Source organism: Numida meleagris, chromosome 1 (assembly GCF_002078875.1).
Source record: "Numida meleagris isolate 19003 breed g44 Domestic line chromosome 1, NumMel1.0, whole genome shotgun sequence".
Lineage (NCBI taxonomy): Eukaryota > Metazoa > Chordata > Aves > Galliformes > Numididae > Numida > Numida meleagris.
The window spans coordinates 49,748,250-49,748,590 of NC_034409.1; the positions used below are offsets into that span (position 1 = coordinate 49,748,250).

At 75.7% G+C, this 341-nt stretch overlaps 1 protein-coding gene across 1 annotated transcript in view; it reads left to right on the forward strand.

Annotated features, from left to right (window-relative positions):
- Positions 310-341, forward strand: part of UBN2 (ubinuclein 2) — a 57,893-nt gene continuing 57,861 nt past the window's right edge. The window contains exon 1 of the mRNA XM_021394816.1: positions 310-332. Within this exon, the coding sequence (XP_021250491.1) occupies positions 310-332 (23 nt within the window). The remainder of the gene's footprint in view (positions 333-341) is intronic.

The window sequence follows — 341 nt, forward strand, 5'->3', positions numbered from 1 at the left end:
CTCCCCTCCCGCGCGCGCGCGCGTTGTTCCCCCGAGCGCCAACGGTCCGGCGCGAGGCGGGGGGTGGGGACGGCAGCGATTCAGCCGCCATTGCCCCGCGCGGCGCGTGCGGGCGGCCCCTTTAAGGCTCCGACGGCAGCAGCGTGCACATCGCCATGGCAACCGGGGGCGGGCACCGCCGGGCGCGCTGACGTCGAGGGAAAGCTGAGCAATAACAGCCGCGACGCGGGGCGGCGCGACGGCGTCGGCGGCCTCGGGGCGCGTGCGCGGCCTCGGGGCCTGCTTCTATTTATGTGGGGGGGCGCCAAGATGGCGGAGGCGGCGAGGAGAACGTAGGGGGC